At 41.9% G+C, this 13850-nt stretch overlaps 1 protein-coding gene across 2 annotated transcripts in view; it reads right to left on the bottom strand.

Moving 5' to 3' along the window:
* BAIAP2L1 (BAR/IMD domain containing adaptor protein 2 like 1) overlaps window positions 1-13850 on the bottom strand; it is an 85068-nt gene that overhangs the window by 43198 nt on the left and 28020 nt on the right. For both annotated transcript variants that reach the window (XM_077274911.1, XM_077274912.1), the window contains exons 2-3: window positions 11637-11712; window positions 26-112 (exon numbers count right to left, since the gene is read on the bottom strand). In XM_077274911.1, the coding sequence (XP_077131026.1) occupies window positions 26-112; window positions 11637-11712 (163 nt within the window). The remainder of the gene's footprint in view (window positions 1-25; window positions 113-11636; window positions 11713-13850) is intronic.

Here is a 13850-nt window from a genome sequence, read left to right as displayed (position 1 = left end):
AAGAGTCCTCACAAAAATGACTTACCCAGATCCTTAGAGACCGGAGAGACTCGGGACATTTCTCCTATCTTGGCCACTCCGTCATAATAAGCTTTTCCTGCTTGTACCATTGCTGCAAAAAAAAAAAAAAAAAGCAAAGTCAGACTGGATCCAAAATATCAATCCTTGACCACGTTCAATGTACAAATTACTTATAGTAAAGAATCCAGAACTCCATTAAACCCTGTATGGATTCATAGCTACGAGCTGGCCATAATGGCAGCCGCTCCGGTCAGTATCAGGTGTGTAGCCACGTTCAAGGGGGCCGATAAGAGTCCTCAGAAGCAGCGACAGAAGGATCACACTCATACAGCCGAAATCAAGAAGCAGTTGTCTGGTCACATAGGCACGCGGCTTTCTGCAAGGTGGGATCGGCGATCCTGGAGAGGGTAGCCACAGGCTGCTGTGTAGTCAGGGCCCGGGGCTAGGATCAGGCTCAGTTTACAGTATACAAACGGGGAATGTTCCCGACACCTACATCAAGGGTTTATATGAAATTACAACTGTCGGCAGCACATTGCCCCGTGTTAGAGAATGCACTGCTGATGATGGACATACCACAAGGGGACAGAATGATCATACTAGCGATTATGCAGGGCCCATATGGTTTGTTCAGTCTGTGTGAACGGTGACAGACTAGTGCTCAGCGACTTTTATATAGTTGATGGGTTCTCGTTTTTGGCTAGAAATAGGCCCAACAAAATGCCTCTCTGATGTTATTGGATAACACTAGAATATGCCATAGACTTATGATCGGTAGCGGTGGGATCCCTGCAGACCCCAGAGTCCCTTTGACCTATTGTTTCGAACAGCTATGCTGATAAACTTAACATTCTTAACAGACTCAACAGTCTCAACAGACTTAAAAGGTCATACCCGGATAGTAAGTTATCCCTTATCCTGTGGTTCAGGGATTATTTCCTGATCATTCAGGGCCTGATCGTGAGATTGGGGGCTCTGGAACCCAGTTCTGCAGATTCACATTTTACACATAGTGGAGGAGCACGCGATTGACGACCACACCATCAAATGTCTATAGGAGTGCTGGAAATAGCCGAGAGCAGCACTCCGCTTCATTCAAGGTTTATGGGACTGCCGGAAAAGGTGGAGGTTGAGCATGCACACCTCCACTTTTTTCAAGATAGGGATCGGTTGAGCCCAATTCTCTAAAACAGGTCCTCTGGCGACCAGTAAATTATGGCCTATCCTATGGATGAGGAATCACTTAATATTTTGGGAATAACCATTTAACACATGTAAAGCGCTATGGAATAAATGGTGCAATAATAATAATAATAACAATAATATCATCATAATCAACATGTGAAATGGTGATTTAACAGCAATACTAGATACAGCCCATAGACATTCCTAGAAATAAAAAAATGTATTTATTTTTTATTTTTTTAGGATATCGCCTATAAATTTTTAACATTCTCTAGATGTATTAAATGGTGACTTTACAACGTGACATCTCAATAACCTGAGGATTGCTCCGCTCAGCAGTCATGTACCTAACGAGTTACAGCCGCCACGCACATGAAGCATAGGACAGGGGGGACAGCTGCAGATCAACCCAGCGGACTACACCGTGAACCAGAACATCTCGAGTCTAGCCCTAAGGAAGTGCAAACCACTTAAACACGAGGAATCTGAATTACAGGTGGGCTAAACAATGGGGCCCAGGCTTCGAGGATCATGTTTAAAGAAAAGAAGCCCATCCTCAAAAGTTTTTGTTTTACCGGCTTCCGCCATTCTGGAGATCCATGGAGGACTCAACATTGAGGACCAGGGTAAAAAGCGGCTTTTTCCTGCCTTAGTTTTCGAGTTGTTCTACCATCAAGTCAGTGTCTCCCAAACCAGTCTAGTAACAGACGATGGAAGCAAAGTTGCACTTTTCTCTTCTTCAAGTATGTCGGGCTTTGTATGTAAAAAATGACCTTCAATGTCAGGTCAAAAGGAAACACAATGCAAAATCAGGAGAGGAAACCTCTGCACGCTTGGTGATGCTGCATTATGCATATGCTCAGATACATTACCTGTCACTAGGACCGCAGAAGGGATGCAGCCTGCGGTCCATTCACTTTCCCAGGATTGATCATATGATTCTTACAGCAGACATTACAATCCGCGCTGTAGCCGTAAAACATTTAACAGGCGGATAAAACGCAATAAAATAAAACAAAGTTCGATATACAGGCACTGTGATAATGAAAGGGAAATGCTTCCTCTTCTAATACCATAGGCACAACAGGCAGCCATTATTCCTATAGTCCATCACTTGCCTTAGGCTTCAAAATGACAATAGTTAATTCAATACATGAGAAGATATCTTGTTCAAAGCTGAAAACAAAAAAATCCTCCAGGAAAATAAAATGTTCCTATTTAAAGCCAAGGTAAGACTTATCTACATCCCGGTCCTGTCTAGAAGAATTTTCTCATGCTGCACCAATTTTCCAGGATGCGCTACCCTGAATGATAAGATGAATTCCCAACATCAATAGTATGAGGCTACAAAAGGATATTTTTTTTTTCTTTTTTTTTTTAATCAGACCAGCTCCAAAATAATTCTCAAAAACACTTAGATAATGCAACCTATTTTTTTTCTACAGGAAACCTACTTGAGAAGGTTTTAGAGGTTTTTTTTTCTGAAGACGTATTGCGTATTGAAAGAACGCCTGGTGGGAGAAATAAAAAAAAAAAAAAAAAGTGAATGTCCGTTTTCTACAGTGGATCCTTGAGGAATTTGTTCCAAGTTAGACAATCATAAACAAAAAGCTGAAAAAAAATCCTACAGAAGTCTTCAAAACTGTTTCAGTAAAAAAAAAAAAAAAATTCCAACAAAGAAACAATTTCTAAAACTGGAAAAACTTGGATTGGTCAGTGTCAAAAACCTTAGCTGTGATAGAAACTTGATTCCAGCTCACCCAGTTGCTCTACGCTCATCCACCTGGGGCTCAGACACCGGCCTCACATCAAGCATAATAGAAAAAATTGGAGTCCGGCTCAACGGGACTGAATTTTCATGAGTAAGACTGCCTAGTGCAGTCGAAATGCGTCGACTGGGTCATGTCGACCATGTACATTTTTCTTTTGTATGCACCATATATCTTCTTTTGAAAAATAAAAGCAAAAGGAAATTCCAGTCCTGTTGAGTCGGACTCCAATTTTTTTTCTATTAACCTTAGATGAGCCCTAAGCTGAAAAATAAAATCCACATTTTATGAAAGGCAATCACAATCCCTAAATCTATTTCTCCCCCATTCACACTTAGAACCCAATATTTTTACAAATAGATTGCATTTTCTACATCTACAGTCAGTATACGTGGGTCTCGACAAGGAAGTGGAATTGCACCCACTAAGTACATTGCCCAAAATGCTAAATCAGAGGGTAACGGACTAGCTTCCTCCATAAAGCCTTCATCTTCGCTGGTAAAGAAGGGGGTAGAGTTATTCGAACTGGTATAATTCAGCTCAGATAACCTACATATATCCAAAAACTTTCAGACCAATGGATGAGATATCCATACAATCAGATTGTCACCATGGACAAATCATTTTTTTGGCAATCCACAACAGCTGGAGCCGTGTGGTCAGTAAGGTGATCTATGGTGCACTCGTTGGGATAAATCCAGGCTACGTAAAACATTCTTTTGCCTCATATATATGTATACTTTATGTAAAATCTATCATTTGTGTTCAGCACATATAATGCAAACCTGCAATTTTGGAAGACATCCAGAATTACAGGTGGAAAAATAAATATGGTCTGCCTAGGTGCACAGACCGATGAGACATTTACATAAAACCAAGGATGTCATGCCGAGAAGTGTAGAATATGTAAACCTAGGGAACATCGCTAAGCCATATAAAGGGGCTTCTTAGAACGTAGGGAAAGGTTGCTATACAGACATGGTGGCAGTTTAGGGTTCCCGTAAAAGACATTGGCTTTATATCCTGTATGTCTCCCTCCCTGATGATACTGCATGATGGAGAAGCATCTGCAAGTATTTCTCAGCATTGAGGACACCAGGAAATGAGCAACGTTGAGGACCATAGACACAGTGGTTGGCCAAAGAAACTAAGGTTTAGGCAAGTCTGGCCGGAAATGAACTTCACCAAAAAATTGAGGTAAAAACACCAGACCCTCGACATGGAAACAATGGCAGGTGACTCAACTAGGCACCAAAACATAGAAACTGGGGTGCGTTTCTAGGACCATGGACGCAGTGGTTGGCCAATGAAACTACTGTTCAGAGACGTCTGGCCAAAAGTGATATTCACCAAAAAATTGCGGTCAAAAACCAGACCTTCGACATGGAAACAAGGGCAGGTGACTCAATCAGGGCTATGGAGTCGGTAAGCCAAACCTCCGACTCCTCAATTTCCATGACACCAACTCCAACTCCACCAAAATGGACTCCGACTCCACAGCCCTGGACTCAACTAGGCACCAAAACATAGAAACTGGGGTGTGTTTCTAGGACCGTAGACGCAGTGGTTGGCCAACAAAACTACTCTTCAAAGAAGTCTGGCCAGAAGTGATCTTCATCAAAAAATTGCTGTAAAAAAACCAGACCTTCAACATGGAAACAAGGGCAAAGTGACTCAACTACGCACAAAAACATAAAAACTGGCAGCAGGTGATCAGGACAAAGCTAAAATGTGAAATATTTGGTTATAACAGAAGGCTGGACAGCGTTACAATAATGAGGGTCTGCAGGCAACACTGTAGCATGGTGGAGGGTACCGGTACTTGATAATTTGGGGCTGCATTCCAGCAAATGGAGCTGGGGATATGGTGAGGATTAATGATGTCCTCAATGCTGAGAGATATAGGCAGATACTTATTTTATGTAGTACAATGAGGGAGACGTCTGATTGGCTCCAAATTTAATTTCCAGCAGGACAACGACCCCAAACATACAGAAAATGTCATTAAGGAGTCTCTTCAGTGTAAAGAACAAGTACTGGAAGCAGTGATACGGCCTTACAGAGTCCTGATTTCAACATTATGGAGAGCCTGGAAGTACACGAGGAGACAGAAGGATTCGCAAAAGCCGACATCCACAAAAGATCTGTGGTTAGTTCTCAAAGATGTTTGGAAAAACCTCCTGTAGAGTTTCTTCAACAACTGTGAACAAGTATCTAGACGAATGGATGAAGGCAAAAGGTCACATAGGTTGAAAAAAGACCTAGGTTCTTCAAGTTCAACCTTTCTCCACCAATTAAACAGTTTTTGGCATGAAAGTATTCACCAGCAAGATATAACAGTCTGGCAAAGGGCATGAAAGTCAACTACACTCTGCTGACTCCATGACTGCAGAGTCCAAACTTCCTTTGGTATTATAAATTGTACAAAAACTGTGCACTTGGAGCACCATGGCATGGGTTTCCACGGCTGAGAAGCTGCATGCAGCCTTACATCACCAAGCACAATGCTAAGTGTTGGATGAAGTGGTGTAAAGCCGCCACCAATGGTCTCCAGAGCAGTGGAAATGTGTTCTGTGGAGTAACAATTCAGGCTTCTCTGTCTGGCATCTGTTGAATGAGTCTATGTTTGGCAAATCGCAGAAGAACATTACCTGTTTAATTACATGTGGCACAATACAGAGTTGAAGTACTGCTTTGGAGTTGTTTTTCAGCAGTTAATCACAGCTCCTTTGTGCCAGTGAAAGGAAATCAATGCTTTGGCTTTGGGCAGCACGGTGGCGCAGTGGTTAGCACCGCAGCCTTGCAGCGCTGGAGTCCTGGGATCAAACCCCACCAAGGACAACATCTGCAAAGAGTTTGTATGTTCTCTCTGTGTTTGCGTGGGTTTCCTCCGGGTTCTCCAGTTTCCTCCCACATTCCAAAGACATACTGATAGGGAATTTAGATTGTGAGCACCAACGGGGACAGTGATGATAATGTGTGCAAACTGTAAAGCGCTGCGGAATATGTTAGTGCTATATAAAAAATAAAGATTATTAAGATTATTATTATTTGGCTTAACAAGACATTTTAGACAAATTAATGCTTCCACTTTAATGAGAACAATTTGAGGAAGGTCCTTTTCTGTGACCTATGGCTGACTAATGCACAAGAACATGACCGACTGCAAAGAGCCCATCCCTCAACCCCATCGAAACACCTTTGGGATGAACTAGAATGGCCCATTACTGATCCTATATTGATGGCCCATTACTGATCCTAGATTGATGGCCCATTACTGATCCTAGATTGATGGCCCATTACTGATCCTAGATTGATGGCCCTCTCATCCTCATCCACCATCAGTGTCCGACCTCACAAATGTTCTTCTAAATTATTAAGCAAAAATTCTCACAGGCCCCTCCAATCCAAAATCTCCCACAAAGCCTTCCCAGAAGAGTGGAAACTGAAGGGACCAACTCCATGTTAATAGCTATGAATTTAGGATGGAAGGTCATAAAACCTCCTGAAGGTGTAATGTGGAGGTGCTCCAATACTTTTCTCCAGATAGTGTATAAGCTTTATCAATGTTTTTTTTCATGGTTAAAGGGAACCTGTCACCCCCAAAATCGACGGTGAGCTAAGCCCACCGTCCTCAGGGGCTTATCTACAGCATTCTGTAATGCTGTAGATAAGCCCCCGATGTTACCTGAAAGAGGAGAAAAAGACATTAGATTATACTCACCCAGGGGCGGACCAGCTCCGATGGGTGTCTCAGGTCCGCTCCGGTGAGTATAATCTAACCTCTCTTTCTCCTCTTTCAGGTTACATCGGGGGCTTATCTACAGCATTACAGAATGTTGTAGATAAGCCTCTGATGACGGTGGGCTTACCTCATCATCGATTTTGGGGGTGACCGGTTCCCTTTAAGTAATATTGCATCTGTGGCTGTCTGAATCTTGGAAAGAAAATCTGTGGCGATCTCGCTGGTACATAGAAAGAGATAGCTTGACTTTTGCAACCTTCAGTAAAGATCACAATTAAATTCATAGTACTAAAAATCTAAAACCATCCAATTAGTATAAAGTGCGTAACCTAAACAAAAGGCGGTAAGCAAAATTCTCCTAAAGAGCCCCCAGACAATAAGGATCTGTAGATGGCTATTTTAGAAAGTCCTGGTGAGAAGCTCTGTACACTTAATCTATGTGCAGTGCGCGCTTTCGGTACTTGATACCGCACATCACATTTCATGCCGCTACCTATCTGAGAGCACAGGATGCCATCAATTATGCAGAGCGGCTTTATTAAGCTCTTTCCGTTTTGACCACAAGTTTTGGGTCTAAAGGGGAATCTTCTTTTTTTCTACCTCCAGCCTTGTGCCAGCTTTAGAAGCCATGCCACGTCATACGGCTGTCCTATATTCATCAGTCTGACCAATAATTTATGGAGTATGAGACCCTCCGGATTTCCTTAGCTTCGGAAGCAGACCTCAAGGGAGATAAGGATCAGGCAACAGGATCTTCACTGGCTGATCCTTTTGCTTTCTGTGAGATAAGTTGCCGCTAGATGTCTCTGGTAGCACTTCTACGGAGATCACATGCATGCTCGGCCAAGCAGAGTGGACATGTTTGTGGAAGGGTGGGAAGAGATAGTAGTCGGACGAATGTTCTTAGGTATCCACCAAGGTGAATGGCCGGTCTTAGGGCCCCTGTACACATAAGAATACATTTGGAAGAACGTCAGGATCGGACAACAGTCTACTGTGTATGGGGTATCGAGACTCTACCCTGGCAGATGACGTCGGGAGAGAAGGATCCAGTTGTCGGAATTCCAACGTCCGATCCTTTAATTTGGCAGAGAGACAGTCTGAGCCAAGTGACCTTCTCTTTTTATAACACTTATTAGCATGTCCTGGGTGGAGATGTCTAAATAAAATGAATTTGGCTATCAAGTAAACGTTATCCTATTTTAATGGACGCTTGTAAACTGCATATATACAAATATTCCTGGTTATCAGGACACTTATCATTGTTGAAGAACAGGGGCGCCCGGTTATGATAGCAGTCTGCCTTGTAAAAGGGACATTACTTGGATCATTGGTGTCAGCAATAACCCTACATACACCTAGATCTGATGATCACCGGAAACTTATTTTAAAGGGATTTCCAGTCCTCGGCATTTATGAATTACCCTTAAAATACATCATAACTGCTCGATAAATCAGTCCAGGTCCCAACGCAAGCTTTTATCCGAAAGTGACCTTTTTAAAATAAGGTTTTTCTGCTACATATATATATATATATATATATATTTTTTTTTTTTTTTAAATGACTTTTTGTGTTTTTTATTTCAATTTCACGATATTTATTAATCTTGCAATATCCAAAATTAGCTACAGGTGCTTTTTAGATTGGTATATGGTATATCCTGTCATTTCAGGAAGAGTTTACAGGAATTTTCTTATCCGAGGCAGGATTACAATGACAGGTAACACCTCTATACACAGCTGATAACACAGGATCCACCACTCAAAATACCTGATGTCACATCTGTCCCTGCTTTCACACCCTTCACAATGACCTTTGCGCGCACACATTAGACACATCAATTCAAAAGATAGGGTTGGAATAGGACATGGCTAAGTACATGTATTGTTTCCTGAAACAAGAAGTATGAGCCTAAAAAAGCTGTAGTAGCCAGTGTGAAAAAGCGCAAGAAGCAAGACTTCTGTTATTTATTGTTAATACAAATTGTGATATCTATATATTAAAACACAAAAAAAGCCAAAAATGAATTAAAATAAATTTAAAACACTAAAACCTAATTTTATTAGTATAACTTTTATGACGATAGTTCCCATTTAATGGAGAAAAAGGACTACAAAGAACTGTGAATTAGTAAATAAGAATTACAGGACGTCCATTATCCCAACTCTTGGACTCGCACCAATCGGGATATTAAGGCATAAATATCTAAGAGAGAAAAAACCCTTTAAAGAGGACCTGTAGCCAGGGCAAATGAGGCCAGTCTTTGCCCTTACTTTATTCCAGCTGCTCTCCTTAATATTCCGTTTTTTGTTTTTACATTTATCTTATTTGCTTGAAATATTTTTCTGTTCCTAAAATGTTGCTATGCTGCTTGTGAAGCAGAGATGGGGTTAAGGCCTAATCCATAAGCAAAAATATGAAAATTGGATGTTCCACATAGACAATATCATACTGCAATACCTGAAAGATATGCAAAGCACAGAGGAAGAGCCTTAGTCACAGATCATTACGGCTCTAGGTAAGCCGGGGCTAGATTAACTGATTGTGATTCTTCAAAAATACTAACAACGAGCTTACCGCTTCGAATAAGGAGTATAGTAGTTTTCCAGGATCTTACATTAGCTTAGGCCAGGGGTCCCCAACCTGTAGCTCGGGAGCCACATGCGGCTCACGGTCCCATAAATTGTGGCTCGTGGCTGTCTGCTACACCTGGAGCTATTGCATCAAGCTGGCAAACAGTTATGAAGAGCACATCTGAAAATGGTAAATTTTGTGAACAGCCCTGCACAAAAGAGCAGATCTGGATGCACATATACTGGTCTTAGGGGTTTTGAGATGAATTAAGTATGGTACGCTGGAGACAAGATGACCCCACCTATCAGAAGAGATGTTTGAAGCTGGAGGTGACAGTGTCTTGGGAGTGCTTTATAGGAGAACACTGAATGAGGGTATTATAGGAACTCATGGATCCTTGTATACTGCTTTTGGGTGATTGATTTTTTGTGGAAACGCTTTGGTTCCCATTATTGTGAGGGGGCGGGAGCTGAATGTGGCTCACGACCCTCTCTCAAGGCTGGATGTGGCTCTCAAGGTCAGAAACGTTGGGGACTTCTGGCTTAGGCCATCAATACACAGTCGGTAGTAAGTCATTAGGCTGTGTGCACACGTTGCTGATTTTTCGCTGTTTTTTCACGATAAAAACGCTATAAAACCACACAAAAACAGCATACAATATGCATCCCATCATTTAGAATGAATTCCGCAATTTTTGTGCACATGATGCGGTTTTTCCCGCAAAAAAAATGCATCGTGGTAAAAAAACGCAGCATGTTCATTAATTTTGCGTTTTTTTGGCGGATTTCCCACTATAAAATGCATTGGGAAATGTCCGGAAAAAAACGCGTCAAAAACGCATGCAGATTTTTTGCAGAAAATTTCAGGTTTTTCTCAGGAATTTTCTGCAAGAAATCCTCAACGTGTGCACATAGCCTTAATGTATGCTCTGTAACAGACCATCTTATGTATTAATCATCAATAAATGGAAGGCCTTCAGTATCTGATCAGAAATAGGCAATCAATACCTGATCAGTAATAAATGTTTAATTTATGATTTGTAATCGATTTATAGGACCATGATCCAGTGGCCGCCTTGCATGCCACCTCATATCCGCTGATAACCCCAGCAACTCTTCTGATTAGTAGGTCTGGTGCAACTTCAAGCATGCGTCAAGTTGAAAGATGAAGTCCCTCCGGCCCTACTAATGAGAAGAGATACTAGAGAATCCAGCAGCTAGAAGGCAGTTTTCAGGACTCTGATCCAGCAGCCACGGAATACTGCTGTGGAAGCTGGATCAGGGATCTGCAAATTCATTTCCTCATCTTTGGGAACAACTAATCAATATACAGTAGGATCGGCATTGGGCCGTCAATATAGAATCGGCATTGGGCCATCAATATAGGATCAGTAATGGGCCATCAATATAGTATCAGTATTGGGCCGTCAATACAAGATTAACAATGGGCCATCAATACCGGATCAGTAATGGGCCATCAATATAGGATTGGTAATGGGCCATCAATATAGGATCAGTAATGGGCCAACAACATAGGATCAGTAATGGGCCATCAATATAAGATTAACATTGGGCCATCAATGCCGGATCAGTAATGGGCCATCAATATAGGATCAGTAATGGGCCATCAATATAGGATCAGTAATGGGCCATCAATATAGGATCAGTAATGGGCCATCAACATAGGATCAGTAATGGGCCATCAACATAGGATCAGTAAACGGCCATCAACATAGGATCAGTAATGGGCCATCAACATAGGATCAGTAATGGGCCATCAACATAGGATCAGTAATGGGCCATCAACATAGGATCAGTAATGGGCCATCTTTATTTCTTTCTTTATTTTTTTTTATATAGCGCTAACATATTACGCAGCGCTTTACAGTTTTTGCACACATTATCATCACTGTCCCCAATGGGGCTCACAATCTAAATTCCCTATCAGTATGTCTTTGGAATGTGGGAGGAAACCGGAGTGCCCGGAGGAAACCCACGCAAACACGGAGAGAACATACAAACTCTTTGCAGATGTTGTCCAAGGTGGGATTAGAACCCAGGACTCCAGCGCTGCAAGGCTGCTGTGCTAACCACTGCGCCACCGTGCTGCCCATCAACATAGGATCAGTAATGGGCCATCAACATAGGATAGGCCATCATTAAATGATCGGTAATATGACTAGCAATACATGATCGCTCATTATTCATCAATATAGGATCAATATACTCACTCAGCTTGTTGGATAATTGAATACAAGCTACAGTAAGCTAGCTGCTATATAAATCAGCTTCACCATCTATAATCTAAATACAAAACATTGATAGCCATAAAGAAGACTTACCAGACACTGCCTTTTCATAGTTTCTTCCCAAATTAACAAGGTTTCTTAACCCAGGGTTGAATTGATCCATAACATTCTGTAAGAGTTAAGAGGAAATGTACATGAGAACAAGTCCAAAAATGCACATAGCTGTCCTCCATAGTATGTTGTCGAAATATATATATAATATATATATATATATATATATATATATATATATATATATATATATATATATATATATATATATATATATATATATAAAAAAAGTATGATGCCAAGCTGCAATACCAGACACAGCCATAGACAGCAGTAGCGCTATTTCTGGGGAAAGGTTTGCAAATCAAAGTTGAGCAAAGCTTCAAATTTAGAGGGACTGCCTGACAATCCAATGTGAAAGGAGATGTCCTGACTCTCCAGACAGAAGATGTTGAAGGATTAAATATTTTCAATTTCGCATGTGGGAGTTGAGGGAAAGAGTGTATGAGCAAAATAAAGGGTTTTTTTTCTGGACTTATGATGCTGAGGAGCTATTCTCAAGATAAGCCAACAATAGAGTTGGTACGAATCAATTTGCACATCCTATTCCATCAGTCATGGATGGGAGACAGAATACCGGCGCATACCATCCAGTGACTTCTTTTGAATAGCCAGCTCGGTGCGACGTCATCGTTGCGGAGTGTCACGCAAGTCACATCACGCCCGGCCGGCTGGTCAACAGGAGATCTGCCGACGTTACCGAGTAAGAGGAGGTACTCCATCTCTCGTCTAGCGGTCTTACACCTCTTTCGTGGCCGATGGAACGGGATGTGCGAAGAAATTCACACCAACTCAAGTCATCAATATCAGATCGGTTGGAATCTAACCATCCGACACCCCCACTGATCTGTTATCAGCTCCAGTAGCGGTCGGATGTAAACAGCACACCTCTATTTAACGTATAGCATCTGCTGCCGAGAACTGTACATCAGCTTCTGGCCAAGAGACTAGAAGTTGACCACAGCTGACCAGAACTAGATTTAAGACCTGCCAGATCAGATCCCGGTAGGTCATCACTATAAGGCCGGAAAGCCTATTTAAAGCCAGGGCTGTGGAGTCGTAGCACACTTTGGTGAAGTCAGAGTCATGGAAATTGAGGAGTCCAGGGGCGGATGTTCGGCTTACCGACTGACAGGGCTGTGGAGTCGGAGTCATGGAGTTGAAGCCCATTTTGGTGAAGCCGGAGTCATGGAAATTGAGGAGTAGGCGGTTTGGCTTACCGACTCCTCAGCCATGTTTAAAGCTAGATATTACATGTGCCATAGAAGAAGTCCATTCCGCTATTATAGAGTCTAGGATGACCTCATCCCTACTGATATTGGGTGTTTCGCTCTATAGGACTTGTTCTGTCCTATATTACACAGACAACCCATTGATTTTAATATGCAAAGTCACCTTACATTGTCTTGGCACTCTCCAAAAGGTAAAAAGGCCCCCCTTAGAACCCATTCAGAAGTCTCATCTAGCCAAATCAGATTTCCTGCTTTGCACTGAGGAGGAGCAAACACCCAGAAACACGTGTCTGCAAATGGGGCTTCTAGTTTGGTGTCTTATCCTAAGTGATGTGGCAAAGCTCATTAAAGGGTCAATATTAACTTTCAGGATTTCTACATGAGAGAGATTGTGCTAGAGATCAAATTCTCTTCCTCACTGAAGGGGCTATATAAACGCCATTAAAAAGTTCTATGGCAGCATAGTAAACCACTCGAATGAAGAGTAAAGCCTCAATGGGAAGCATCTCATGGTTAGGACTCTACGTGGTGGACCATACCACATCTATAACACGACAGATACACATACTTGACCAATGTGTCCTTCAGCCACTTGACATTGACGGTCTAAAGTACCACACATGAAAACTTTGGCCAATTAGATGTTCCACGAGTCAGGACATTCGTGGTATGACTACATAGAGCAGGTGTCCGAACACTTAGCAAACAAGAAATACATGTAAGTGTAGGTGAGGAATTGCCGGATCTTAAGGAATGCAGGTGATACTTCCTCATTATTGTCTCATGAGTGGTCTACAAGTTCCTGGTGGAGTATCGAGAAGGCAGTCTTGACTACTACATTCTACCAGTGCTATACATAGAAAGTATTTACTGTAACCATTAGTCTCTGCATAGATCACAGAAGATAATACAAAGGCTCGTCCTGTGGAATTTTTTTCTATCTTCAAAACAGTATGAAGGCCAC

The sequence above is a fragment of the Ranitomeya variabilis genome, chromosome 7 (assembly GCF_051348905.1).
Source record: "Ranitomeya variabilis isolate aRanVar5 chromosome 7, aRanVar5.hap1, whole genome shotgun sequence".
NCBI classification, from domain to species: domain Eukaryota; kingdom Metazoa; phylum Chordata; class Amphibia; order Anura; family Dendrobatidae; genus Ranitomeya; species Ranitomeya variabilis.
Note: the sequence above shows the minus strand (reverse complement) of the source record. Positions and strands in the feature narration are given on the sequence as shown.